At 37.2% G+C, this 27,191-nt stretch overlaps 1 protein-coding gene and 1 long non-coding RNA gene across 2 annotated transcripts; one reads left to right on the top strand and one right to left on the bottom strand.

The window, feature by feature from the left end:
* Positions 1 to 657: 657 nt before the first annotated feature.
* Positions 658 to 1,289, bottom strand: LOC105884789 (uncharacterized). The gene is made up of 2 exons (XR_001160377.3): positions 1,200 to 1,289; positions 658 to 782 (listed from the first exon to the last, which is right to left on the bottom strand). It is a non-coding gene; the product is annotated as an uncharacterized LOC105884789 (long non-coding RNA).
* MTPAP (mitochondrial poly(A) polymerase) lies at positions 1,181 to 26,846 on the top strand. The gene is made up of 9 exons (XM_012789064.3): positions 1,181 to 1,387; positions 7,743 to 7,915; positions 8,944 to 9,177; positions 11,880 to 12,104; positions 13,328 to 13,539; positions 16,265 to 16,491; positions 24,087 to 24,179; positions 24,261 to 24,334; positions 25,774 to 26,846. The coding sequence occupies exons 1-9, from the start codon at positions 1,231 to 1,233 to the stop codon at positions 26,134 to 26,136; spliced, it is 1,758 nt and encodes a 585-aa protein (XP_012644518.3). The 5' UTR covers positions 1,181 to 1,230; the 3' UTR covers positions 26,137 to 26,846.
* The last annotated feature ends 345 nt before the right edge of the window (positions 26,847 to 27,191 follow it).

Below are 27,191 nucleotides of genomic sequence, written 5' to 3'. Positions count from 1 at the left end.
AACAGTCTTCAGGGAATCATAACAAGTCAGTACGTAAGCCCAGACTTTAATGTTCTAGAGTACAACCCAGTGGACTATCCTCCATACAAAAATGGACTCTGTTGACAAAGGGGGTCAGGAAAAGTCCCATGGTGCCAGGTCATGAGATGGAATTTCCTGGGGCAAATACTTTGCTGTTGTGATGGGCTGACAGTCATTCATTTAACAAATATACCAGCTACCTACTCCATCTCTATATAGCCCTTACTCCTAGATTGAGTTCCTCTACTTGGGAACTAGACTCCATCTCCTTACAAGACCTACTCAAGGGCACAGCCCTGCAATTTTCTCTTCTTTCTCCTGACACCTACTTTCCATCTCTCTTGAATAATCTGATCAACATAACAAACGTGCTGTTTCTTCACACCCCATTTCTCTATTCACCTTTATAGTAAAACCATCCTTTCTAGTGTAATTTCTTCCCTCTCATTTGCACTTGAAACTACTCTAATCAGTATCCATTTCTCCATTAAAACTGCTCTTATTAAGAATATCAGTGACTTCTACATTTCTTTTTTGAAACATAATTGTTTTAATTGTATATACTTTCGGGAATCGGGAAAGGGAGACAAATGCAAAACTGAGCCAGTCATATAACTCATTGTACAGTCACACAAACCTGTAGGGATGGTAACACTTAAACCCGCCTTCTGCAGAGGACAAAGCAATAGCACTGAAGTCGGACGTGGGGGCTCTGACTTGGGCGGCTCATTCAGTTTCCTCTTCTGTAAAATGGGAATAAGCTGTAAGGAGTAAGTTAAACTCTGTGAAAGGGGAATATCACCACTTACCTCACAAGTAAACAGTGCGGTGAGTTTTGAATGAGACGTGTAAACGCTAAAATTCAGATCACGTTAAATGCTTTCTCGTGTTAACGTTAGGTAATTTTTGTGTGTCTAGACTCCTGACTCCCAATTCAGTGCTCCTCCGTCATGACCTTGCTTTCTGGCTTAATTCTCTGGACACTATTTCAAAGAGTAGGAGCCCGACAGGGCTCTTCATTTAGAGAACTGTGAGCGTATTCGAAAGCTCAAGCGTCTGGATTCTGGCCACAATTTCACAACTTTCTAGTTCTATAAAACGAACGTCTTTCGTCTAGTTTGACTCTCAAGGGCTCCCATCCCTTTCACCTCAGGGCGCATGCGCGGAAGCACGCTGACCTTTCGGCTCCGCGCGTCTGCTGCTCTGACAATGGCGGCGCGCGGCTTCGGGCTGCTGACTCGCTTGCCAATGTGTGCCCAGAGGAGAAGTCGAGTCCAGCGTCCTAGCTTCAGGCTTCTCGGTTGCCCAGGAACTGTGGCCGAAGACCTCCAGAGAGAAGAGCGGCTTTCGGGGAGCGCGGAGACAGGTGATGGCGCCGTGGCCTCGGTTTACCCTGTTGCCCGTGTCCCGCAGCGGGCGAGGGAAGGGGGAAGAGGCAGGGGCTGCGGGCGAACGGGTGGCTTGTGGGAACGGCCGTGGAGCCTTTGGCAAGAGGGTGAGGCCGTGTCCAGTCCTTTGATCTCACTAGGGGAGCTTGGGGTCGCGGCCGTTGCTGATGTAAAAGTGGGGTGTTTGTGACGTTTCTTCCGGGCGACTCCGGTGTACAGAAAGAAACTGGTTAAATCTCTGTGAAGTTCGAGTCAAGGGCACAGTTTGCTAGCATTTTACAGTTTGGCGAAATAGTGTCCCCAGTAATAATAGTAATGCTACACGAGTCAGTTGCTTCATTTTTCACATTTATAATTTTGATACATTAGATTTCTAATTTTGATGCATGCTGCTAGAGGCCAACTCCAGCCTGATGAATAACCGGGATTCCTAGCTCGTAGACCTAGGGTTTTACCTATGAAATTTACTTCTTTTGTCCATTTTGAGCAAAATCAGTCTGGTAACAGATCTAAATCCACTGGAACAGGCAGTCCCGCGGATGTCCTAAATTTCTATGCTGCTTTGTGTGTTAGGTAGTTCACTATTACTGAACCCCCCTTGTGACCCAAGAGCGTGTGTATGGCATTTACAGTTCTTAAAACCATCTTGCAATAAATGTATCACTGTTTCCGTTGTACAGATATAGAAAGAGTTTCAAAGAGCTAAATAACTTGTGCAACAATACCTTAGCTCAGTTTAGACCTTGAGTCAAGCTATCAATGTATTGATTTCTGTCATTCCTTAAAGCTATAGTTTTAAGAAATGAAGTTGTTTCTGAGAACAGATTTAAACAAAAAAATAGGTATTTTTCCCTAAAATAAATTGCTGTCTTCATCAGACTGTATGAAAGATTATATTGATAGGGAGTGAGAAATATTGCTTTATATGACATTTCATTGAAATATTGATTGGATTGCATTTAGTAGAAGATGGTTCTGTTGAAAATTGCTAAGTAACTCTGAAAATTTGAGTAAGGATTCTGCCAAAGCAGTTGTTGTAACATTTATATAACCGTTAAAGTTTGAGAGTGTTTTCATGTGCTCTTTGAGACTTAAAACAACCCTGTGGAGTAGTCATGGAAGGGATTATTATTACTCCATTTTATAGATGAAGAAACAGGCTAGTATAAGTTCAATAGTTCATATTTGCATAGCTATGCAGTGGCAAAAGTAAGAATAAAACACCCCATGGTTGATTCTAAGGCTGTACTCCTCATTTACTATAGCTTTGTTGTTTTTCTTTTCTAAGGAAATGTTTCATTGTATATCATTAGGGTAATATAACTGACTGAATATTCGGGGGCTCTTGTGGGGCATAACAAGTAACAAAATCCTCACTTGCATTTTTTTTTTTTACCATTTTTAAAAAGAGAAGAAGGTAGCTGCCTTTAGAAGCATATAATTTTATAATTGGAAGGAACTTGAGAAATATCCAATTCAGTTTTTCACTCTGTGTGAGAACCAAAACATTCCTAGCAATATTTTCTAGTAACAAGGAACACACTTTCTCATAAATCAGCTAATTCTATTTTTGGTCATGCTCTAAGGTTGAAAAATGTTTATAATGAGTTAAAATCTAATTTCCCATTTCCATGTTGGCCTTAGTTTTGACATAGCTTTCATGTACGTAATGGAAAGAGCTGTAGTAAAAGAGACTAAGTGTATATAGTGTATTATTCAGGATTCTTTTCGATGCAGGTGACAGAAACTTAAAATAGCTTAAGTTGGAAATGGGGTTTTGAACTCCTGACCTTGAGCAATCCACCTCGGCCTCCCAGAGTGCTAGGATTACAGGCGTGAGCCACCACGCCTGGCCAGAAATGGGGTATATACCAATCCATGTAACAAACTCTGGAAAGAAACACACATAGCTGTTTTAAGGTCAACTGGACTGATGTGGTCATTGTGAGATATTGTTACTTTCCTTAAGTTATTGCTTAGTGGCCTTATAACCTCAGATTCTTCTATGTGGGGGTGTTGATGATGGGCATGATGGCTGCTAGCAGCTCCACATTCCCTTGCTTGTAGCTTTCTCAAAGGAAAGAATAAAATAATCTTTTACCCAAATTTGAAAAATTTCAAGAAAAAACTTTGATCACATGCCCACCCTTTGGATCAAGAGTAGGTAACCCAAATAGTCTGATAATCCTGGCTCATCTAATGGAGCTGGGGTAAGTGTGACAGTTCCACCACAGCCACATAGAGTGATTTTCATAAGCAGGGGCGTGCTGTTACCAGAACAAGGGGAGAATGGGTTGCAGGCAACCAAACACCAGCTAAACTCTGCAGGAACCTACCCAGCTTTTTAGACGTTTGACTTTGTGCAGTTTTCTCATCTGTAATGATACCTGCTCTATTTATCTTAAAAGGTCATTGTGAGATTCAGAAGCAAGTATATACATGACAATGCTTGGAAAACTATAAAGTGCTGCTCAAAGAGAAGGTGCTGTCTCGTATTCGAAGACAACTCTCAGCTCTTCATTAGTTTTTTCCAGGCTGTAAATCCCTACTTTATCTGTAGTAATTCTCTGTTAGAGTTTCTAGACTTCTTGTTACTACTCTCTGGATGCTCTCTGGCTCATTAATATCCTCCTATCGGTTATATCCAGAGCAGAACATACACTCCATATATGGCCTGACCACTAAAGGCAAAGAAGTGTTATTATCCCTTGAATTTGGATTTTTAATAACATTTGTTTTAATAAATCCTTAAGTTTTATATATATGTATTCATTCTCTCCCTATCCTCACCTCAGAAGTGTCATTCCTTTGACACATTTTGAGTTTCATCAAATCAAACTTCTGGGCCTCTTTTAAAGAACTGCTAGGTTAATTTTTCCCCCCATTATGTGCTTGTGTCTTTATTTTGTTTTTAATTCTAAATACAGAACAGTATTCAGTTAATTTTTGTTAGTTTATACTTACCATATTATCAAAAACATTGCAAATTTGAGCCTGTGAGAAGATATTAGCACTTATTAGTTCTTCCTTTCAACTGTGTTGTTTATAGATTTGATAAGCCTTTAGTAAGGCAATAAATTTAAAGTACCTCAACTTTTTGTCCCCGTCTTCACAACTTTGTCATGTCTACATCATTCTTACCTACTGTTGTTCAAGGCTTTAAATTGTACTTCTCTCGTTTTTTTAAGCACATCGCTCCATCGTTTTTATCAAATTTCTCTATCTCTGTCTCAAAACTCAGTCCTTGCCCTTCCCTAGCAGTCCAACTGCAGGGATATACTTACATAAATGTGCCAAGACATTAACAGATGACATTGCAGTATTGTTTGTGAGACTGAAAACTGACAAACCACCTAAATATTTACCCGTAAAGGATTGGCTAAGCTATGGTAAATATATATACAAGAATACTTACACAATTATTAAAAGAAATAAGGTAAATATATATCTACTGACATGGGAAGATGTCCCCAGTGTATTACATTTTTTAAAGCATATTACAGAATAGGATGTATAGTATGATTTCAATAATATCCATTGTGTCAAAGATGTTTATCTATGTATACAAATAAATATGTTTACATATGCCTTGAAAATGTCTGGAAAGATAAGTATAAAACTTAATGGTGGCTATTAGTGTAAGAGGACTAGGGATGATTTATACTTTATAAAATTTTATAGTGTTCAACTTTTACAATAAGCAGTTGGACATTAGTCTAGTTTCAGAGTGAAAATCAAAGACAAGAATGTGTAGGTGGTAATTACAACTGAAAAAGTGGTGAGGTATACAGGCAGAGCCTATGGCATAAAAAGATAAGGAAATATGGGCCAATTGGAAAAAGGACAGTCAATACACTAGATCAAATTGAATAAGGATAATTCCTGTCCTCAGTGTGGAAGAAGGTATTCTTCCATGTTGTTAAATAAACAAAACTATGAATTACATTCTTTCACAGATGTTAAAGTAATACAGAGGTGGAAGAGATTCTACCATGGAGATTCGGAAGTCTTCACAGACCTGAGCAAGATTTGGAGGATGAATGGGAGTTTACCAGACAGAAAATGAGAGGGTGGGCATTCGAGCCACAGGGAAGAAGAGAGAGAGTTCATAGTCTGTGAGAATATTGTGTGTAGAGTACCATATGTGAAAGGGCAGAAATGGTAGAAATTGACATGGAAGAGGGGACATGTGACATGGTGCCAAAACCTTTATACCCATGCTATGGAGTTTAGAGTTCATCTTAAAGGCAGTGCAAAAGCTATTAAAGGATATTAAGCAGGAAATTCAAAGAATAAGACTTTTTTTTCCTCTTGGAGACAGGGTCTCACTCTGTTGCTGGGCTAGAGTACAGTGGTATCATCATAGCTCACTGCAACCTCAAGCTCCTGGGCTCAAGCAGTCCTCCTGAGTAGCTGGGACTACAGGCGTGCACCACCATACCTGGCTAATTTTTCTTTTTTTTTTTTGTAGAGATGGGGTCTTGCTCTCCTTCTTGCTCAGGCTGATCTCATATTCCTGCCCTCAAGCAGTCCTCCCACCTGGACCTCCCAAAGGGCTAGGATTACAAGCATGAGCCACTGTACCCACCATAAGACTTTTTAAAGAAGATCATTTTATAAAGATCACTGTGGCAGTAATGTGGAGAATGGCTTGAGAAGGACAAGACTAGAATGAATGAGACTAGTTTAGGAGTCTGGTTATTATGATATGGGCCTAAAATATGAGATTGATGTTAAAGAATTGGCATTGAGAATGGAGGTGAGGGCACATATTTAGGAGATGTATTTTCAGCATCTAGTACAGTAAGCATAGGAAAGATATTCAGTATGTGTTTGATCACTTGTTAAAAATGTTGAGCGGGTCAAGGCCAAGAGTTCTCTGGTATGCTGTTAGAGGCTTGCCCCGAGGATGATACAAAGGAACACAGTTTAGGGTCAGCTAGCTCTTACTGTCATTAACCCATATTTCTCTGTCTTGTCCATGAGGTTGTCTTGGAGTTTGCTGAAATTAAGATGTATTTGTTTGGAGCATTTCCTTGATCTGTCAGTTTTACAGCCTTCTGTAATAAAATGAGGCTAAAAGTTTCTGGTGATTCTGTACATCATTCACATTTTCTGTGCTATTTAATCTTTGGAATTTTGTTGAGGCAGTTGATATGAGACTTGGTGGTTTATAAACTCTAGAATCTATCATCCCAGACTTTGAAAAGAACTACTGTAAGCTACCCAACTGGAAGTTAAATATCTTGGGAGAAAAATGAGTTATTAATATTTATTGTTTGGCTTTAATATGCTCTTAGAACTTGAGTGATTATTTTTTTCTTTATATTTAGTTCATTTGTTGATCTTCCCATTTTGGCACTGGGTTGTTAATATGTAATTCTTGACTATCACAACTCTTGTTTTCTGCATTCTCTGTGATTATGAAACTCCTAGCCCCTCTCTTTCCTTAGTAAAACTATCATGAGCTCTTTATGGGCAGCAGTTAGGTTTTAAATTCTTTGATTTCCTTGTGATATGGAGCACATGATAGTTGGTAATTTGGTGGTGTTTAAGCCAGATCAAGACCCTTTATCAAAAAAACTTAATAACTTACATTATATTGAATTTCTAACCTTATTATCTCATTACATTCAGGCTTGTAATAATTTCTTTTAGGATTTGGAATGTTATAGTTCGCACAGGTTTTGTATGTGCATATTTGTGGAAGTGTTAAATTAGCGGTTTTACTTCCCTGGTTTTGTTTTTAAAATTTTGTAGAACTCTGTTTTCAGCACTATGTATCAAGTATAGTAAATCAAAACAGAGAATGTGGACAATTTTAATGATAGTTCCAGGAAAGTAGTCAAATGAACTTTCGAAGTACAGTAGTCCCTCTTTTCTGCCGTTCCAGTTACCAGCAGTCAACAGTGGTCTGAAAATAGGTGAGTATAATATATCATGAGAGATAGAGAAAGACCACATTCATATAACTTTTATTACAATATATTGTTATAATTATTCTATTTTGTTACTGTTGTTAATCTCTTACTGTGCCTAATTTATAAATTAAACTTTATCATAGGTATGTATGTATAGGAAAAAACTTAGTCTGTATAGAATTTGGTAATGTCTGCAATTTTAGACATCCATTGGGGGTCTTGGCACGTATCCCCTTTGGATAAAGGGAGACTACTATAGTATAGCTTAACCCTTATAAAGGGAGAGAAGAAAAAAATACAAGATTAGGGTGAAGTTGTTTTTAGTCCTATAGAAAATCTTTGTATACCTTATCAAAATATGTTTTAAATTTTACTTGTGTGTGTGCTGGCAATATTTTTGTTTCATTCATAGGCTCTGAAGATAAGACTCCCAAAAAGAGATTCTTTGAGGTGCAAAAAGAAAGACGAGAACAGGCACAGCGGACTATTTTGATACATTGCCCAAATAAATTCAGTGAAAAAAAGTTTCTTAAATATTTATCCCAGCATGGACCTATTAATAATCATTTCTTCTATGAAAGCTTTGTAAGTATTTGAAAAACAATCTAACTTAATGTTTATGCTTTTAAAAGATAGAGGTCTCCGTTGTTTTTTTGCTATTGTCTTTTGTAATATGGTGAAGTTAGATTTTCTTGATATCCTCCATCTTTCCTTATCTAAATTTCTTTTTTTAAAATTTTAATCTCAGAATATTATGGGGGTACAAACATTTTGGTTACATAAATTGCTTCTGTACCATTTGAGTCAAAGTTGCAAGTATGCCCATCACCCAGATAATGTGCAGTGTACCGGTTAGGTATGAATTTACTCATCCCCTCCTTTTCCTTCTCACCTGCTTGGTTTCTGATGAGTGTTAGTTCTGTATGTGCACATAAATGTTGGTTGATTGGTTTCAGTTTAATGGTGAATATATGTAGTGTTTGTAAAACCGTTTTTTGTGATACTTCATTTGGAAGAATGATCTCCAGTTCCATCCAGGTTAATACAAAAGGTATTAGTTCACCATTTTTTTTTTATGACTCAGTGGTACTCCCTGGTGTACATATACCACATTTTATTAATCCACTTGTGTATTGATGGGCACTTGAGTTGTTTTCACGTCTCTGCAGTTGTGAATTGTGCTGCTATAAACATTTGAGTGCTTATCTAAATTTCTTTAATGAGTTTGGTTTTTTTAAGTTTTTTTGGATATGAGAAAAGAAATCCTTATAGCAGTATTTTAGAATTATAAGTAATTTATGACTGATTTCATTATGTGAATACTTTAGTCCCATTATTTGGGGGATAAAGGCCAATGGGAGGGGAATCTTTGTTTTGCCTTTTAATTTTCTATTTTAGCATTCTTTTCAGCTTTTTTTTGACTTATCACTTTATATTGTTCCTTTTCTTAATCTGCTTATAATGAGTAAAACCAATGCCCATTTTAGAATCATTTATAAATTTTAAAAAGTAATATTTTGTAGCATTATAATAATTGTTTTAAAATATGAATTAAAATAGTATATTAAATGTATCATAAAAATGTATCGTTTTTTCTTATGTTTTTGGTGTAGGGTCTCTATGCTGTAGTAGAATTTTGCCAGAAGGAAAGTATAAGTTCACTGCAGAATGGAACTCGTACTCCAAGCGTGGGCATGGAAGCTGCAATTCCATTCAGGTCACGTTTCTTCAATTTAAAATTAAAGAATTCACCAACCCAGACTTCTGAAAAATCATGTGTGCAGTCTAGTCATCAGTTATCTCCCTCAAGCAAGAAGCTTTTTGAATTACTTTGTTATGCAGAAAGTGTAAGTTTTTCAGTATACTTCAACTTTTAAAAATACATATGATGTTATTTTAGATATTTTAAAGGTTGCTATAAAATATTCAAACTACATTATTGTTTAATGGGCATAGATCTTCAGTTTTACAAAGTGAAAAGAGTTATGGGGATGGATAGTGGTGATGGATTCATTATGAAGAAAAGTTTTCTTCTAGGTTTCTTAGAATTTCATCTGGTTCAACACATTGAGTAGATGTTGAGTTTTGGCATTTGAGATTATCTTTTTTTTTTTTTTTTATTTTAAAGAGATTTATTCTGAGCCAATTTTGAGGACCATGACCCAGAGCCAAACCCAAGAAGCCTCGAGCAAGTGGTTTCGTGTGGTTGGGTTACAGTTTGGTTTAGGACATTTCAGGGAGACACGGGTTAGAGGTGTCTGTAAAAGTCATAACTGGCATATGAGAGTATCATATGGTTTTTCTCCTTTTGTCTTTTTTTTTAAATTTCAAAATATTAAGGAAGTACAAATGTTTTTATTACATGGATAGCTTTTATAATGCTAAAGTCAGGGCTGTGCATATCACCCCAAATAGTGTTCATTGTACCTGATAAGTTTTTACCCCCCACTTCTCCCCCTCCTTTTTTTTTTTTTTTTTTGAGACAGAGTCTCGCTTTGTTGCCCAGGCTAGAGTGAGTGCCGTGGCATTAGCCTGGCTCACAGCAACCTCAGTCTTCGGGGCTCAGCGATCCTACTGCCTCAGCCTCCCGAGTAGCTGGGACTACAGGCATGCGCCACCATGCCCAGCTAATTTTTTGTATATATATTTTTAGTTGGTCAATTAATTTATTTCTATTTTTGGTAGAGACGGGGTCTCGCTCAGGCTGGTTTCGAACTCCTGACCTTGAGCAATCCGCCCGCCTCAGCCTCCCAAAGTGCTAGGATTACAGGCGTGAGCCACCACGCCCAGCCCTCCCCCTCCTTCTTGATTCTCAATGACTTTAACATCTCCCTGTGCCCATTGATTAGTTCCCAGTTATTAGAGAGCACATGTGGTGTTTGTTTTTCCATTCCTGAGATACTTCACTTAGGATAATAGTCTCCAGTTCCATCCAAATAGTTGCAAAAGACATTAATTTATTCCTTTTTATGGCTGAGTAGTACTCCCTGGTGTGTATATACCACATTTTGTTAATCCACTCATGAATTGATGGGCACTTGGGTTGATTCCACATCTTTGTGACTGTGAATTGTTGCAGTAAACATTTGTGTGCAGGTGTCTTTGATAAAATGACTTCTTTTAGTTGGGTAGATACCCAGTAATTATAGATTTCCTCATGTAAAGCCATTTTTGCATTCACAACATAAACCTTACTTAGTCAAGGTATATTTGAAAAAAAAACATTAGTACATTTATTTTGCTATTTTGATTACAGTTTTAATAGCTATTAATAAATGGGAGTGCTTTTAAAAATTCAAACTACAGGCTATATCGAGTGAAAAGTGAAAGTAATCCTTCTCTACTCCCTGAGCCCCTCATCCCCATCCCGTTTGTACTCCTCAGAGGGGCCATATTCTTTCAAAGTTTTTGGACAATTTAGGTTTTCTTTTTTTTTCCCAACATCGATGACATAAAATTGTCCATGGTTTTCCATAAATTTTAAAATATTTTATTTCTGGCTTTCTCTTTTCTTTGTCCTGTATTATTAGTATTTGTTTTGGTGTTTCTTCCTCAGATTTGTCAAACATTTAGGTAATCCATTCAGATAATCAATTCATGGTTTTATTTATCAAAATGTTATTTTTTTCCGTTTGATTTTCTACTTTTTAAATTTTTGCTTCTAACCAATACATTTCCTTTACATTTATTTATTTATTTATTCATGAGTTGAATGCTTAGTTCAGTTATTTTCAATATTGTTTTTGAGTAGGGAATTTGAAACTATGCATTTTTACTGGAAATATTCAACTTCAGTGCAAGTTTCAAAATGTGATCTCTTATTTTTTTAAAGAAACAGGGTCTCTCTCTGTTGCCCAGGCTGCAGCCTCAAACTCCTAGGCTGAAGTGATCCTCTGCCTCAGTCTCTTGTGTAGCTGGGACTACAGGCACACACCACCATGCCTACCTAATTTTTAAATATTTTGTAGAGCTGGGGTCTCATTGTGTTGCCCAGGGTGATCTTGAACTCCTGGCTTCAAGTGATCCTCTTGCCTGGGTCTCCCAAAGTGCTGGGATTACAAGTATGACCTACCATGTCTGGCTAAAATGTGATCATTTTTAACACCAGTCTTATAATGAATATACAGGATTGTTATTCTGAGAAACTAAGATCTTGGGCCTTCTTTACTTGAATTGTTACTTATTTCTAGTGTTTTTTCTCCTTTAACATTGGTCTCCCTTGTTTCTGTGTTTAAAATGTTCAGCTTGTGGTTGTTTTGACCTCTTCTGGAGCACTTAACTACTTTCATTTTCCTGAAACAGCATGTTATACTCATTGCTTATGTAAAGTGGTAGGTTTAATTCTAGCCAACTTTTATTTTGCTAGTGTCACTCCTTGGTGCTTTGTAAAGAGTATTTTTTTTAAATCCACTTTTAAAACTGAAGAAAAAAAATTGCATATTTTAAAGGTGGATTTCCAAAGCCATCAAATCTTTAGAAATAAAGTGGCAATGATTTTATATGACCTGTACATTTTCTATATTTTGTTGTTTTTGTCTTGGCCAGCTAGGTAGATGATCAGCTGAATACTCTCCTGAAGGAATTCGAACTAACAGAGGAGAACACTAGGCTCCGATATCTCACCTGTTCTCTTATTGAAGACATAGCAGCTGCATATTTTCCGGACTGTATAGTCAGACCCTTTGGCTCTTCAGTGAACACTTTTGGGAAATTAGGATGTGATTTGGACATGTTTTTGGATCTAGATGAAATTGGAAAACGCAGCACTCACAAGGTAATATTTCTTTAGACTACTATAATTTAAACTTAAGAAATTAGAAGAGGGAAATCTTTGGACTTAATACAATTATAATTACTGATTTCTAAACTTCATCAATGTTGTGGTTAAAGAATAAGGTCTAGGCCAGGCGCGGTGGCTCACACCTATAATCGTAGCACTCTGGGAGGCGAAGGTAGGAAGATCGCTTGAGCTCAAGAGTTTTGAGACTGTCCTCATTTACATTCCCACGGACAGTACATACATGTTTCCCCATATCCACTAATGCTATTTGTCAGTTTATCTTTGCCAGACTGAAAAATGAAAAATCTCAATGCAGTTTTAATTTCTATTTTAGTTTCTAGAAAACATGAGCATCTTTTATTATGTTTCTTAGCCTTTTATTTCTTCTGTTAATTTTTTGTCTTTTTGCCCATTTTTAGAATTAGATGGATTCCCTCCTTTCATTTGTATACACCCTTCATGTATTAGCCCTTTTTGTGATGTGTGCTATTTTGTTTTGTCTTATCTAGTAGTAAATGTATGCTTTGCCTTAATATGGTTTTCATTTTTGTGCAATCGTATTACTTTTGTGTCTTCTGTACTTTGTGTCATACTTAGAGAATCCTTCACTACTCTAAGACTGTCTTCTATTACTTGGCTGATGTACTTTTTACATTTAAGTCTTTGATCCATGTTGAAATTACTGTGTAAAACCAGACTAAACTAGGGATATAGTTTATTTTTTCTAATGGCCACTTGATTCATTTGTTGAATAGAAATATCCCCCCAGTAATTTGCAGTATTAAATGTTAAATTCCTATATATAAGTTTATTTATACTCTCTGTTTTATTCTGTTGATCTGCTATTCTTATGCCTGTACTTCCCTACTACTGTGAGCTTATAGTGTCTAATAAAATGTAATGACTAACTGGTAAAGGGCAAGTGTATATGTTCGCTGAGTTTCTGGAGTAAGTAGTTCTAGGCATAATATTATTTTATAATATATATTGTGGTACATAAGTTAATTATAAAAAGCCAATGATTTTTCAAGTTAGTACTTCATATACTGGAAAAATAAAAGGCAACTGGGATTCTTAAGTCTGCTTTTGACTGCTTTCATGAAGAACTTTTATGGGGATTTTTGGACAAAAGTGATTTAGAGCATCCTTTTAGAAAAGGTTATTAAGAATTTGCTTTTTACAAAAAGCTTGTATTTATAAATGTTTTTATTATTCAGTCCGCAGGAAATTTTCTGATGGAATTTCAAGTGAAAAATGTTCCTTCGGAAAGAATTGCAACTCAGAAGATCCTATCTGTGATAGGAGAATGCCTTGACCACTTTGGTCCTGGTTGTGTAGGTGTACAAAAAATATTAAATGCTCGGTGTCCACTTGTGAGGTTCTCACACCAGCCCTCTGGATTTCAGTGTGACTTGACTACTAACAATAGGTATGATCTCTTAAGTTTGTGGTGTTAAATGTGAGTGTTATAAGGTATTAGCTTCAAATGCAATAAGATATTAGCTTCGTTTTTACTGTATAGAAACAGTGGCTTTGAACTCTTTGAGACATGCTTTAATAATAATTTTTTAAAAATTCAAACATTTGGATTGAAAATTACCAAATTCTTTCTTATATTATACCTATTGATAATTTGGTATTCCCAAACAAAGTGTTAGGATATTATGTTAAAACACTGATATACCTAACATCTTCTGGGAAGAGATACATTTCATTCTTCTTACTTGTGTAGCCTGATAGTGTGAAAAGTACCTATTTGTCATATAAGTTGTCATATAAGATTATGTGAATACTTTAGTCCCATTATTTGTCATATAAGTTGTCTAAATATACTTAGAAAGTAAAATAGCAACTTGAATTTGACCTCTGAATTGCCTCCAGTTATAGTCAACTTTGTGTACCGAACAAATACGTGATCTTTGCTTAGGTCAGAAAGTGGTCTGATGAGCTCAAGACTGGACGGTTTTGGTTCAGCCATATTTGCATTGTATTATCCTAGCAACCTATTTGCTTAAAAATATGGGATGAGAATAACAAGTTCTTTTATACTCTGATCACTTTTGTTGAGTTCACAGTAGGGAAAATGTTTTTCTTTTTTTTTTTTTTTCTTTTTTTTTTGAGACAGAGTCTCGCTTTGTTGCCCAGGCTAGAATGAGTGCCATGGCATCAGCCTAGCTCACAGCAACCTCAAACTCCTGGGCTCAAGCGATCCTTCTGCCTCAGCCTCCCAAGTGGCTGGGACTACAGGCATGCGCCACCATGCCCGGCTAATTTTTTCTATATATATTATTTGGCCAATTAATTTCTTTCTATTTATAGTAGAGACAGGGTCTCACTCTTGCTCAGGCTGGTTTCGAACTCCTGACCTCGAGCAATCCGCCCGCCTCGGCCTCCCAGAGAGCTAGGATTACAGGCGTGAGCCACCGCGCCCGGCCATGGGAAAATGTTTTTCAACTGAGTTATTTCTTAACTGTAGTATTCTCATTGTAACAGTTTCATTTCACTATATTATCTGTTAGATAAATAATCAACTGAAAATATTAATAGATTCAGAAAACGTACAGTGTAGGCCAATTTTGATTAAACTTGAGTGCTTATTGATACAATCCTAACTACTTCTGGATTTCTCCCATGGTGTGAAGTCTTTGTGGTTTCTTGCCAAATTTTAATATGAAAATAAAAATATATATCGCAGTTTCCATCATTATTATATTTTCTTTATGGTATATAAAATAGGATAAAATGAGATTTATCTTTATAATAATGTTATTTTCTTTATCTTGTTGGGACAGGTTTTTAAGAAGTTGTTTTAACATGATCTCTTCAGGTTTTGCTACTCTTGCAGTATTTCTTTATATCAGATACCTTGTACTATTTGATATTTACTTGTAGCTTAATTTAGCTTCATTTACATATATAAGGCATTTAATCACTGAATTTCTTCTAACTTGCTGTTTCTTCTAATCTCTTTAAACTCAGGATGCAAATGCCCTGTTGGTTTCAGAGACAATTTTAAGTTGATACTACCAAGTGATTTTGTGCCCTCTGTTGGTTCTTTAGGAAATTACAGGACATATTTTGATCAGTAGGAACTTTGAATTTGCATTTTAACATTTTGATTAGGAAACTTACTGAAAGTAGGTTTTGAGTTTCTTAACAGGCACTTTATCTTCATGGGTTTTGGTGGTTTTTTTGTTTTTTTTTAACTTTGCATTTTAACATTTGGATTAGGAAACTTCCTGAAAATAGGTTTTGAGATTTCTTAACAGGCGTGTTATCTTCATGGTTTTGGTTTTGGGGTTTTTTTTGTTTGTTTGTTTTTTTGGTGGTGCCAGGACTTGGATGGTTTCTGTAAATATTAGGGTTAAGTAATTTTGCGTACTTTACGTACTGTAAGAATTTTCAAACTAAATACTTTCTTGATAATATGATTAGGATGTTTTCTTCTATGTTTAGGCTAACTTGTCTGCCAAAGAACTAGATAACCAGAGTGTGAAACCAGAGTGTGAAACTCATTTATAAATGTGTCTATGTCTTCATTGATAGTTATCAAGAGCCCTGTGTGTTTCACTTACTATTTAAACCATGTTTAGGAATTTTGATTTAAAAATTCTGTGTTTTTGAGGCTGGATACGGTGGCTTACACCTGTAATCCTGGAACTTTGGAAAACTGAGGCAGGAGGATTGCTTGAGCCCCCAAGTTTGAGACCAGCTTGAACAAGGGTGAGACCTTGTGTCTACTGAAAAAAGTAGAAAAATTAGCTAAGTGTGGTGGCACGTACCTGTAGTCCCAGCTACTTGGGAGGCTAAGGCAGGAGAATCGCTTGAGCCCAAGAATTGGAGCTTGCAGTGAGCTACAATAACACCATTGCATTCTACCCAGGTGACAGAGTGAGACTTTATCTCAATAAAAAAAAGGAAATTGAGTCTACCTCACTCCCCCTTCATTAAAAAAAGAAGAAAAATAAGGATGTTTTAATGGGAATTTAAATTTTATATTGCAAATACATACTACTTTGATTATCTGATCATGGTGTTCTGAATACATTCAGATATAGTAAGATGTTTAGATATGTTTTCAGGCGTATATTTTATTTTACTCTTGGATCATAATTTGGGGGTTTGAAAATTCTTTTTCTTCTTCCTTTTTGAAGGATTGCCTTGAAAAGTTCTGAACTCCTTTATATATATGGTGCCCTGGACTCAAGAGTAAGAGCCTTAGTGTTTAGTATACGATGTTGGGCTCGAGCACATTCATTAACGAGTAGTATTCCTGGTGCATGGATTACAAATTTCTCCCTTACAATGATGGTCATCTTTTTTCTCCAGAGAAGATCACCCCCTATTCTTCCAACACTAGATTTGCTAAAAACCTTAGCAGGTAAGACTAGAAGCAATATTCACTATTTTCTCTTTGTGGTGTTATGAATGAATATAATTAACATATGTTATCAAAGCCATGTGTATTTGTTTATTAGTCATATAATTTGTCTTGGTTTTTAAAGCCTTGTGAATCTAAAATTTAAGTGCTTTTTGTATTTTTAAATGCCCACCAGGAGTTATGAGAGCAGATGATTTGTGAGACTAAGGCCTTTAGAATTTTTTGAGAGTTTTGTCTTACTGTGTCAGTTTTTTTATAATAGTCAAATATAATGTTTTGTATTTCTTTGGTATCTGTTGTGATCTCTCCTTTTTCATTTCTTATTGAGTTTATTACAGTCCTTTCCCTTTGGGTCCTTGTCAATCTAGCAAGAGGGCCATCGATTTTGTTTATCTTTTCAAAAAACCAACTCCTGGTTTTGTTGATTTTTAGTATAGTTCTCTTGTTCTCCATTTCATTCAGTTCTGCTTTGATCTTTGTTATTTCTTTTCTTCTATTAGGATTGGAAATTGTTTGCTCTTCTTTTTCCAATTCCTTGAGCTTATTCATTAAGTTGTCAGTATCTAAGCTTTCTGTTTTTTGTATGTGAGCGTTAATTGCTATTCGTTTTCCTCTCAGGTAAGCTTTTGCTGTATCCCACAGGTTTTGGTAAGAGGTATCACCGTTATCATTTTGTTCGAAGAAATTCTTGATTTCCCTCTTTACCCAATAATTTTTCAATAATAGATTGTTTAGTTTCCATGATTTTGTGAGAGGTTGAGTGTTTCTATAGGAATTGAACTGTAATTTTATACCGTTATGGTCAGAGAAGATACAAGGTATAATTTCTATTTTCTTAAATTCTTTGAGATCTGATTTGTGGCCTAGGATGTGATCAATTTTGGAGTAGGATCCATGGGCTGCTGAAAAGAATGTAAATTCAAGTTTGTTTGGATAGAATGCTCTATAGAGATCTGTCAGACCTTTTTGATCAAGGGCTTTATTCAGGTCCATTATTTCTTTGCTTATTTTCTGTTTGGAGGATCTATCCAGATCATTCAATGGGGTGTTGAAGTCCCCTGCTACTATGGTAGTGTTATGTAACACGGGGTTTGCTTTAAGTAATTGGGTGCTCCTGTATTGGGTGCGGTAGATATTAAGAATTGTTAAATTTTCTTGTTGGATCTTCCCTTTCACCATTATATAATGGCCATCTTTATCCTTTTTTACTTTTGCTATTTTAAAGCTTATATTATCTGCAAATAGTATAGCTACTCCAGCTTTCTTTTGACTTCTGTTTGACTGGATGATAGTTTTCCAACCCTTGACCTTCAGCCAGAAGGCATCTTTGTGGGTTAGATGTGTTTCCTGTAGACAGCAGATGCTAGGCTTGTGAATTTTTATCCACTCTGCCAGTCTATGTCTCTTCAGAGGACCATTTAAGCCATTTTCATTTATTGAAAGGATTGAAATTGGAGGAAGATTACCATTCATATTGTTGGGTGGAGTCTTGTTGCTTTGTTTTACTCCTTGAGTCATTTAGTTCAAGATCTAAACTTTAATTCTTTGATGATTTCACTTTGAAGAGTGTCTTACTGGCCTGTTCGGTTAGAAATGCGGGTCTAAGAACTTCCTGTAGGGATGGTCTGGTCTTTGCAAATTCCTTCAGTGATTGTTTGTCTGAGAAGGACTTTATTTCTCCCTCATAGATGAAACTTAATTTTGCTGGATAAAGAATTCTAGGTTGGGCTTTGTTCTGTTTTAGTAGATTAAGGATAGGCACCCAGTCCCTCCTGGCTTGTAAGGTTTCAGATGAGAAGTCTGCTGTTAGTCTGATAGGCTTACCTTTGTAGGTCATTTGCTGCTTTCGTCTCGCTGCACGGAGAATTGTTTCTTTCACGTTTACTTTGGTCAGCCTAAAAACCACGTGGCGAGGTCATTGCCTTTTCACAGTGAGTCTCCTAGGGGTTCTGCGTGCTTCTTTTATTTGCATATCAAGATTTCTGGTCTGGCATATCAGGTCTGGCATATTTTCCTCCAGTATTCCGTGAAATAAGTTTTCCAGCCCTTGAGAATGTTCCTCTTTCCCTTCTGGAATCCCAATCAATCTGATATTTGTTTTTTTAACATAATCCCACACTTCCTGTAAATTTTGGTCTTGTTTCTTGTTTCTGTGTTTCCTTTCTTCCTCTGATTTGTTTAGAGCATAGACATAATCTTCAAGTTCTGAGATTCTTTCTTCTGCATGGTCCATCCTGTTCTTTAGGCTTTTCACTGAATTATAGAGGTCCTTAATTGTTTCCTTCATTGCCAGAATTTCTGTTTGGTTTTTCTTGATAGTCTCAATTTCTTTGGAGAATCTTTCATTCATTTCCTGTATAGTTCTTGTGGTTTCTCTATGTTGTGATTCTATTTTCTCTTCAATTCCATTTAGTTTTGTAGCAATCCATATTCAAAAATCTTCCTCTGTCAGTTTACTCATATCATGTAATGATGACATGTTGACATGTTGGTGTCAGACGATGGAACAAGAGTATTTTGCTTTGGAGGTGACTTTTCTCTCTGGTCCTTCATGTTTCCTGTAAACTTTCGCTGGTTCTTTCTCATCTGGACGCTTTATTGAGGATCAGAGATGCAGGGAATGGATTATGAGCTAAAATCAGCAGTGCTTGAGCTGCCAGGGACCGCTGAGAATCTCCACTGAGGGGTGAAGACTATCCCTTTTCCGTGTCACCAGTGGAGCTTTAGCTGCTGCAGACCCCTCTTCCGCCCCTTCTCCGGTAGAGCTCAAGCAGCTGGGGTCCACGGACAAGTTCTGCTGAGGGGTGAAAACTTTCTGCGCCCCTGTGATGGGTCTTGGGCTGCTGGAAACCTTTGGGGAGGGTCCATGGAGGATGGTTCTCACCCCCCTTCTGCCCCTTCACTGGCAGAGCTCAAGCGGTTGGGGTCCGTGGGCAAATTTCACAGAGGGGTGGAAATTATCCGCACGTCTCCTTCCCCAGCGGCGGGGCTTGTGCATCTGGAGACCTCTGGGGAGGGTCCACAGAGGATGCCTCTCACCCCGCCTTCTGTCCCCTTACCAGGAGAGTTCAAGCGACTGGGAACCTCGGACAAGTTCCGCCAAGGGGTGAAAACTATCTGCGCATCCCTGCAGCGTTGGGGCGTGGGATGCTGGAGACCCCTGGGGAGGGTCCGCAGAGGATGCCTCTCACCCCGCCTTCTGTCCCTTCACTAGCACAGCTCAAGCGGCTGGGAACCGCGGACAAGTTCCGCCAAGGGGTGAAAACTATCCACGAGTCCCCATGGCAGCAGGGCGTGGGACGCTGGAGACCCCTGGGGAGGGTCCGCAGAGGATGGCTCTCACCCCGCCTTCTGTCCCTTCACCAGCAGAGCTCAGGGGGCTGGGAACCGGACAAGTTCCGCCAAGGAGTGAGGACTATCGTCGTCCCCCCCGGGCGGTGGGGCTGTGGCCGCTGGAGACCTCTGGGGAGGGTCTGCGGAGGATGCCTCTTACCCCGCCTTCTGTCCCTTCACCGGCAGAGCTCAGGCAGCTGGGAACCTGACAAGTTCCGAGGAGGGGCGAAAACTATCTGCGCGTCCTTGGTGGTGGCGGGGCTTGGGACCCTTTAGACCCCGGGAAGGTCCTGGAGGATGGCTCTCACCCCCTTCTTCCACTCCCTCCCTCCTAGCACTTGGGCCGCTGCCGAGTCTACCGGGCAACTCAGTCAAATGAGCAATCTGTCTCACTTTCCTGTCCCTTCACAAGCGAGGCATAAGCTGCTGGTGTTTATACATCTCCCAGCCAAGGCAGCCTTACACCGTGCCCTGGAGATTTCAAATTACTTTCCGCTCCTGCCTCCTCTCCAACCTGCCTGCCCGTCCGTGTTACCTCTTCACACTGTCTTCAGGCACTTCCCTGCTTGCGTGGGCGTGGAGGTTGGTGAAGGAGAAGTCGTCCCCCTGTGGGATGGATCACACACCCGTTTGGCTGCCTCTGAGCACGGCCAGCTTACAGTCCAATCCCCGCGGTACCACTCGGATTTTCGGAACTTCACAGCAAGTCCACTGAGTCACTTTCCTCCTTTTCCCGGCACTGCTGCCCCTTAAAGCTACCCTGCAATTCCGTGAAGCTGATCCTGTGGGAGAACTACCCACTCCAGTGATTCAGGCCGCCTTCTTCACCTCCCACTCCAAGAGGAGAGAGCCAGGAGGTCATCCCTAGTCCGCCATTTTTCACAATTCTCGACCTGTAATTTTTTTTTAAGGTTTCATTTATATCAAAGTTACAGGCACACATGGTTAAACAGTAAAATAATTCTATAAACTTTATAACAATAATGTGCCTTCTCAGCCTGTGCTTTCTGCTCCTTTTGCCTCTCTCCGTGGGCAGCTACTTCTGACTCTTTTAGCTCATGCAAATTTTTAACCTTATTTCTAAATAAAATGCTTGAATTGCTATTTCTTGATTTTTGGGTTTAGATACCATCTGCGACTTCCCTTTATGGAAGAGGAGGAATTATCTCTTCTCCTCCTGTAGTCCTAGCACACACACATCCGTTCCATCCCTCATGTTCTGAATATGCTATATCATAATTTTGGTGTGCACACTTTACATTCTTATGACTATGTAAATGCTATTTATATCTGATCCATGGGGTAAATTAAAGTTAATTTCCTTTCCTGCCCAACTTTTTATCTTCTTTAGAGTTAATGGTTAGGGTTAACCCTAACCCTACTTATTTTCTTATTTTTTGTTTTTGTTTTTTACATACTTAACATTAATCGAATCTCAGACTTGCTTCTAGTTGTCTAAATCTTTTCTCAAAACAGTCAGAAGCACCAAATATTCAATTAATGTTGTCTTTTTCTTTACCTAGCCTAAAACTAAATAGTTTTAAATTTTAATTTTGCATAGTTTCATATTAGAGGCTTTCCTCAGATATCTGATAAGCCTAAGGTTATAGCCACCCCCACACCCCTGCAAATATTAAACATTTAGCCTGCAGAGAGTATAATCGCCTGTTGGCCCCTCCCTCTTATTTACAACTGGCATCTTGGAAGGTTCAGACCTGTTAATCATTTTAATAGAAGCTGAACATATTTATATCATTTTTAGCTATTCAAGTTTAGTTCTAGTAAACTCTTCTTCATTATAAAGGATTTTTTCAAAAGAAAAAAAATAAGTCTCATGAAGTTGATGCCTATTATATTTCTTATTCATGTATCTATCGATTTCCAGTTATTTATTAGAAATGCCTGTGGCTGGAACAATGTTGATTTCCATTCTTTTGACCAGAAAAACATGAATGATTATACATCCCATAGATATGATTATATGCAGCCCCTAGTAATCTACCAGATATTACAGCAGGGATCTCTCTGATAAATTATGGATTATTGTAGTACTGTAGTGTTTGTTCCCTGAAAATGGGGATAAGTTTATCAATCTGGATATATCTATGAGAACATTACTCTGTAAATTATATTTGTCATGTTTATTGTGCTGAAAACAGGAATTGCTTGCCAATCCATGAGGACCTAAGATTTCCAAAGGAAGCAAGGAAATTAAGTTTAGTAAATATATAACCTTAATTTTGAAAAAATCCATTATAATGTTCTGCTTTTATAAGAAGTGTCATCAAGTTTATATTAATATTATGAGTTAATTAAGGTGCTTATGTGTTTATTTTCCTCACAATTGAGTTTGTATTTACTTATGAATTTTTGCCAGTGTTTCATACAAAACTTTTAAGAAGAAAGTGCCATGGAATTACAGTGATAGTCTCATATGTCTGAATAGGCTGAGAATCACTTTGCTAAAGCAGCACTATCCAAGAGACCTTTCTGTGATGATAGAAATGGTCTGTATCCATGCTGTGCAGTATTCCTGTGCCTGTTAGGCACTTAAAATACGGTTAGTGTGACTGAGGAACTGAAATTTTAATTTGAACATTTAAGAGTCACAGGTGGCTGGTGGCTGTTGTATTGGACTGTGTAGGTGTTGTGTGGGTGATAGTTACAGCAAAAATCCAAAACAAAAACAAAACAAAAAAAACAGGAGAAAGAGAAAAGGAAGGGAAAGACTTGACAACCAAGCTGTTTGTTAGACTGGAATGCCTTAGGTGTTTTGAAAAAACAAAGATGCCCCTATCTTAAATCAGAGAATAATTTTTTTCCTTTGTTTTGTTACTTTATGTTAAAAACCCTTTTAGTGAAAAGTAACACTCAGAGACAGTCTCAATTTTTTATCACTGTATATTTCTAGAAATATTTTAACGTGGATCTCGTTTTTTTAAGTTAGTAATGCTTTAATTGGAGATACAGTCCTGAAAAAAGATACAACAACTAAAAGAGCATCAATATATGTGACTGGCGCTGTGTCACACATATTATAATCTGTCGATCTCTTAAAATAGTAAAACATGTACACAGGCTCCATAAAAATAGGTCTAAATAGAACTGTATAAGCTCTTTAGTGTACCGTTAGTTGTATCATGGAGCACATAAAATTTGCTATTGAAATTGATATGTTAGAACCTAGAATGGTTTTTGAGAAATTATGCCAGTAACCCAGGTCTTAACAAAAAAATAACAAAAACCATAAAAAGGAGACAGAAGTTTGAAGGAGCCTTATTTATCTCTTTCAAATTTCTCTCTGGTGATTATAGACATTTAAAACCAAATATCAGCAATTATTCAGATTACTGATTGTGTGTGCCTGCTCTGTGCTAGGTACTGTTGTTGTGGGCAGACTGGGGTGGGGGGGGGGCATAATGAACAGGCCAGTGGCCTTTGTAGTTGCAAACTGGGGCAGAGGAGTGGACAGCACGCATACAGTCGGAATGCAGTCAGCTGAGTACAAATAGAGGATGGAACACAAGGAATGGAGAACCAGTTTGGATGAGATTTCCCAACAATGGGAGTTTGCTCTTCAAAAGAGTATAGTATATAGTGTATAGTGGAAGGTAGATTAGAGTGAGCCAGGAATTTCATGGTGGTTGTATATTAATAATTAGAAAGATGATTACCTCTAAAGATAAAAATAGTAGTAGAAAACGTCAATGCCCAAGTCTGATGTGCTGTTACTGAACTTCTTTTACTGAATTACTGAATTCCAGTCACTCTGGAGTACTGCATTTTAGAAATTACCTGCAGTTGTTAAAAACCCTTAAGAGCGTTTAGTTGTGTCATATATGAATCATTAAATAAATGCATAAAAAGGTGGCAATAATGGAATTGGAGATTTAAATTAACTACTGATTAAAGATAGTGTCTGCCAAAATTTGGGTTGGTCAAAGATGGGAACTTTCTACATTTTCATTTATTACTAAAAAACTGATTACCTCAAAAGATTGATTAGGAACCCTTGAGTTGTCCATAGACAATAATTCTAGTATGGTAAATTTAATGTAATGTTAATTTCATTGTAGTATAGTTAGTCTCAACTCTTTTTTCAAATGGAATTTTAAGTCCTCTTAACTGTAAGTATATTATAACATTGACTAATAATAGGACACACTGTAACTTTGATTTATTTAAATCATAGATTTCTTTTCCAAGGTAGGAAATATCTTTGAAATATAATATGAAATAGTTTTCTTTTCTCATTGTTTAAGATGCAGAAGATAAATGTATAATAGAAGGCAACAACTGTACATTTCTTCGAGACTTGAATAGAATTAAACCTTCGGGAAACACAGAAACACTAGGTAAGCGTTTTTCTTTTTCTTTATTCCTTTTTGGATTGAAACAGACTAACTCTGATTTTCCTTGTTTTTTTTTTCTTGCAGACTTACTACTGAAGGAATTTTTTGAATATTTTGGCAATTTCACTTTCAATAAAAATTCCATAAATATTCGACAGGCAAGTAATGTTTTAATAAGTAATTATTAAGTATCTGGTCTTCTTCTGCACTAGCAGTTTTCAGAGCACCCTAACAACGTCATTTCAAGCCTACAGTAGTAGGCAGTAGTAGGAAGGGCAGTGCCAGAGGGGGGGTTCAAGTCATCTCATTTGGAAGGGCAAATGCTGCTCCCTAGCGTCTCCCTTTCTCATGCCGTGGGACTTCTGTCATCACTTGGTGCTGACACCGTATCCCTTAGAGTGTGACGTACACTCTGAAAAGTTTTCTGGAAAACATAATTTTACATATAGTTGTTTTTAAATTGGATTTGTTTTCTATAGAAGACATTTAATATATAGTCCCAAAGGTGTTTTAGTGATTCCCTCAATTTGAGCCCTTAGGATTTAATTTATTTAAAGCAAATGAATTTATGATTTCCCCCCTTCTGAATAGCTAGAATGATAGACTTTTTTAAAGAAAATATAATCAGTCAGGATAGAAACCTAGCCAAAATTTGTTTACAAGTGGGAGGTACTTGTTATGGCTCTGTAAGCATTTGGCTACTTAGTTACAAACTGCACAGGATTGGCTTCATAAACACTGACACAGATATTTTTTCTTCAGCTTATCTTTTTTCATTCTTCCTTTTTATCCTGTTCATGGAGACTTTGTTAAAAGTGTGGGGAGGGGAGACAGAATACAGAAAGTTCTACAGTGCAACCTAAAAGAAAAGGTCATCACACATACAAAGGTCTTTTATCCATTTGTACTCTGGGGCTCAGAGAGGACAGATAGGCAAGACCCTTGCTGAGCAGTGGCATGAAAGAAGTTAGGAATGAGCAGTGCTGCTCACACTGGAGACTCTGGATCCTCGGCTTTGTCATATTTGAGTAATATTTGTGGTATTATTTGAAAGAAGAAATGGTACACAGTCTAATGACTTAGTGCTGTTCATTTGATTCATAGCTTTTCTTTTTTCTCTGAGGTATTGTCTTACATGGTGGAACCTTATTATTGGATCTTTAGAAATGTAATAGAAACTTTTTAGTGTTTTAAATGAATAATGAATAATCCTTTGTTCTTTCTCTTCCTTTCTTTTTTCATACTTGGAAACATTAATTGTTATATTTAATTTAAGGATTTTAATTTTGGTGTTTCTATTCCCACCATAATAGATATGTTTTTAGCAAGTCTCAAAAATAAATTTATCTTCATCTTATTTTCATCCATTTTTCTTTTTTTTTTCTTTCAAGCTCTAGCTTATTAGGTAAAAGATTGTTTTAAAGGTGCTTTTATTGGTTAATTTAGTCCAGGTACCTCTTAACCTAAGCGGTAACTTTACTCTGTAAAGTTAGTATTGGTGTTTTGTGTTTTGACAATTTATTATGTTAACCAAACTATTCTTAGAGTTAAGCCCTTCATATACTCATCATTTTTTCTTCTCTGCAATAATCTATAGGGAAGAGAACAAAACAAACCTGATTCTTCTCCTCTGCACATTCAGAATCCTTTTGAAACTTCCCTCAACATAAGCAAAAATGTAAGTCAAAGCCAGCTGCAAAAATTTGTAGAGTTGGCTAGAGAAAGTGCCTGGATTTTACAACAGGAAGATCAAGATCGGCCTTCCTCATCAAGTAATCAGCCCTGGGGGCTGGCAACCCTACTGCTACCATCTGTAGCAAAGAGTAAGTCTCCTACCAAGAATAAAAAGGAAAAGTTTTCAAGTGAAAGGATTAAAAACTTGTTAGAATCCATAAAAAGTAACAGAACAGAAAATCCCACAGACACCAATGGGAAAAGAACAATTAGTACTCAGATATAATGGCTGCTACTTTGCTTTAAGAACTGATTTAATCCTATGAAATGGTTGCGGACTACCTAGAAGAACTGGTTTGAAACTTTCACAGATCTCAACTTTCATCTGATGTTCCTTTCTACGAAACATCAGCCACCAGGCATGGTGGTGTGTGCTTGTGTTCCCAGCTACTCAGGAGGCTGAGGTGGGAGGGTCCCTTGAGCCCAGAAGTTTGAATCTTGCCTGGCAACATAGTGAGACCCTAACTCTAAAAAAAAAAAGTAAATGAAAAAAATAAAATAAGCCACAAGGAATAGGTGAAAGAAGATTGCAGTGAGCTTTAACTAAATAAATCGTACAAAGCAAATCGTAAAAATCAGTTTTAAATTCAAACCATTGTTGATATCCACATCAGTCCCTTTTTGAAAAACAAAAGGATTTATAATTATGTACAATATGTAGACAATGAATACAATAAAGCTTCAAAATTTGGTAATACTTTTTAATATGTATTTTTTAATTTTTCAACCAAAGTACTCTTACTCACATATATATAAATTAAAACAGGCTGGTACCAATATCCAGAAGTGTTTATGTTTTTAAAATGTGTGCACAGATACTTTAGTTATTACATTCTAGGTATTCTAAGCCCATATATGAAAATATTGATATGTTGTATTTTTAAGTATTGTTTAATTTTTCTGTTTTCAAAAATAAAACCCTGTTTCTAACTAAAATGTGATATTGATATTTCTTCCCTTCTTTTGAGAACTACCATCTTCTCGTAGGAGATAGACATAGAGTTGTCCCTTGGTGTATGTGGGGATTGGTTCCAGGACTGTGTGAATTACCCAGATCTGTGCACACTGAGTCCCACAGCCAGCCTGTGGGACCTGCCTGCATGAAAACTCTGCCCTCTGTGTAAGCGGCTTTCATGTTCAGTGAATACTGTATTTTCAGTCCAAGTTTGGCTGAGAAAAAACTTACTTATAAGTGGACCTGTGCAGTTCAAACCCGTGTTGTTTAAGGGTCAACTGTATATTGAAAAGTAATTTCTATTCCATTCTCTGTGGAGTAACTTT

Source organism: Microcebus murinus, chromosome 25 (assembly GCF_040939455.1).
Source record: "Microcebus murinus isolate Inina chromosome 25, M.murinus_Inina_mat1.0, whole genome shotgun sequence".
NCBI classification, from domain to species: Eukaryota; Metazoa; Chordata; class Mammalia; order Primates; family Cheirogaleidae; genus Microcebus; species Microcebus murinus.
Note: the sequence above shows the minus strand (reverse complement) of the source record. Positions and strands in the feature narration are given on the sequence as shown.

Excerpts from the sequence above, each read along its gene's own strand:
- MTPAP (XM_012789064.3), top strand. The coding sequence starts at position 1,231 with ATGGCGGCGCGCGGCTTCGGGCTGCTGACTCGCTTGCCAATGTGTGCC. Across the intron at positions 24,180-24,260 it reads GGGAAACACAGAAACACTAG|ACTTACTACTGAAGGAATTT; the intron begins GTAAGCGTTTTT and ends TTTTTCTTGCAG. Across the intron at positions 24,335-25,773 it reads ATTCCATAAATATTCGACAG|GGAAGAGAACAAAACAAACC; the intron begins GCAAGTAATGTT and ends AATAATCTATAG.